This window comes from Arabidopsis lyrata (genome assembly GCF_000004255.2).
Source record: "Arabidopsis lyrata subsp. lyrata unplaced genomic scaffold ARALYscaffold_1, whole genome shotgun sequence".
Taxonomy (NCBI): Eukaryota; Viridiplantae; Streptophyta; class Magnoliopsida; order Brassicales; family Brassicaceae; genus Arabidopsis; species Arabidopsis lyrata.
The window spans coordinates 29,584,484-29,586,183 of record NW_003302555.1 but is presented as its reverse complement, the minus strand read 5'-3'; the positions used below and the strand labels follow the sequence as shown (position 1 = coordinate 29,586,183).

Sequence of the window (1,700 nt, the reverse complement as noted above, 5' to 3'; positions counted from 1 at the left end):
CTGCTGTTTGTGTGCTCAGCGGACTTTTGCTCCTGTCCCTCGGCCTACTATGGTTAGTTGTGTACCTATATTGTGAGCTATACCATAATAGATCATCGGCGAAAGTCAGAAACTGCGTATGCAGCTGCAATCACTACCATGAGAAAGCACCAAGTGCAAATATTACCACCCTGTAAGGATTATTTATATTAGACCTTTTTTTCTACTTGTCTTTCTTTCCGCTTGAGATAGATATTTCGACCTGCGAGCTTTTATCATTCTTCCTATATATATCTTGTGTGTGTGTGACTTAGTTAAAGAGCTGCATCAACCTGAATCATTGATTGTAACACGAATCAGTTTTTTTACCAACCAATGAATCTGAAAATGAAAAAGCAGAGTTTTAACGAGTCTTTCTATACATGCAATTAAAACTTACAATTGTTCATCCTTTATTTCCCCTCTGCCTCTTTCCTCCTCTTTTATCATTATTCTTTCTTCATACTTTCAGTTTCAGCAATTAGATGCTCATCAAAGACGGCATTCTTGGCTTGGAGATTACCATCGGAATCTTCCTCACTGCTCCATTTTCTTACGAACTTGGGAACCATGTTTTTCACATCCCGGGCCTCTGACACTTGATCCATATCATTAACTCGTTCGAACCGGACTGCACTCACTTTTCTGGCATTCCCTGCTAGTACCTCTAGTCTATAAATTTGGTGCTTCTCCTTCTGATCTTGACGCTCCTGCTTACCCTCGTCTTGTTCATCATTCTCTTCCCAGTTTTCCTTTTCAAGAACTACCGTCACACTCTCACCTGTCTTTGGGATATACCCAAAGGCCTCACAGACAAAACCTGAGACTGTCTCATACTGATGGCCCTGCGAAAAGGGGAACAAAAGGATAGTTTATACTCTGCCAACAAGCAATCTTAAAGATCGGTTCTTCTTTCTAGAGGGACACACTAACGACACGGCTACAGAGTATATTACCTCTGCCATCTTTATGTTGAGTTCTTCAGATAACTGGTCTATCGAAGTGTTGGCATCAACATCATATATCCCCTCTGCTCTCATCACGATATAACCCGTTTTCTTCTGAATTTCCTCCTATTGAGCCCAAAACAGTGCAAGTGAGAAATTTGAATCTCCTCTGCTCTCATATATAACCCGTTTTGTTCTGAATCTCCTACTATTCAACCCAACCTTGAAGAATGGCAACAAGCTGAAACACTAGGATGAGCTTACCTTTGAATCGTTTTCATCAAATATTTCACCAACAATCTCTTCGACCACATCTTCAAGAGTTACTATCTGCATGGAGAGAAATTAGACAACCTTTCAAGAGAGCAGGAGAGAAAAAATAAAGTTAAGAAGAGGACAACCAGCAACATACTCCGATGGTTCCACCGTATTCATTAAGAACAACTGCCATGTGAACCTTTCTTATTCTAAACTCTCTAAGAAGATTCCAAACTGACATCGAATCTGCAAATTATTGACATAACATGAAAGATTATTCCATGTGAACAAAGAATGTCAAAGGTATATGTATTAAATTAAAAGATTGAATGCATCTATGATTACCAGGGACAAAGAATGCAGGTTTATGAGCCATGTCCACCACAGTGGTACTTTCAAGCAATTTACCCTGCAAAACAGAAGAAACATATAAATTCATTCCACAAAAGTGCACCACTATGGTCTCCTCGCACGCCA

At 39.8% G+C, this 1,700-nt stretch overlaps 1 protein-coding gene across 1 annotated transcript in view; it reads right to left on the bottom strand.

The window, feature by feature from the left end:
• Nucleotides 1-289: 289 nt before the first annotated feature.
• LOC9327926 (DUF21 domain-containing protein At1g55930, chloroplastic) overlaps nucleotides 290-1,700 on the bottom strand; it is a 3,553-nt gene continuing 2,142 nt past the window's right edge. The window contains exons 8-12 of the mRNA XM_021012154.1: nucleotides 1,569-1,679; nucleotides 1,378-1,469; nucleotides 1,230-1,295; nucleotides 975-1,091; nucleotides 290-863 (exon numbers count right to left, since the gene is read on the bottom strand). Coding sequence (XP_020867813.1) covers nucleotides 468-863; nucleotides 975-1,091; nucleotides 1,230-1,295; nucleotides 1,378-1,469; nucleotides 1,569-1,679 — 782 coding nt within the window. The 3' untranslated portion in view covers nucleotides 290-467. The remainder of the gene's footprint in view (nucleotides 864-974; nucleotides 1,092-1,229; nucleotides 1,296-1,377; nucleotides 1,470-1,568; nucleotides 1,680-1,700) is intronic.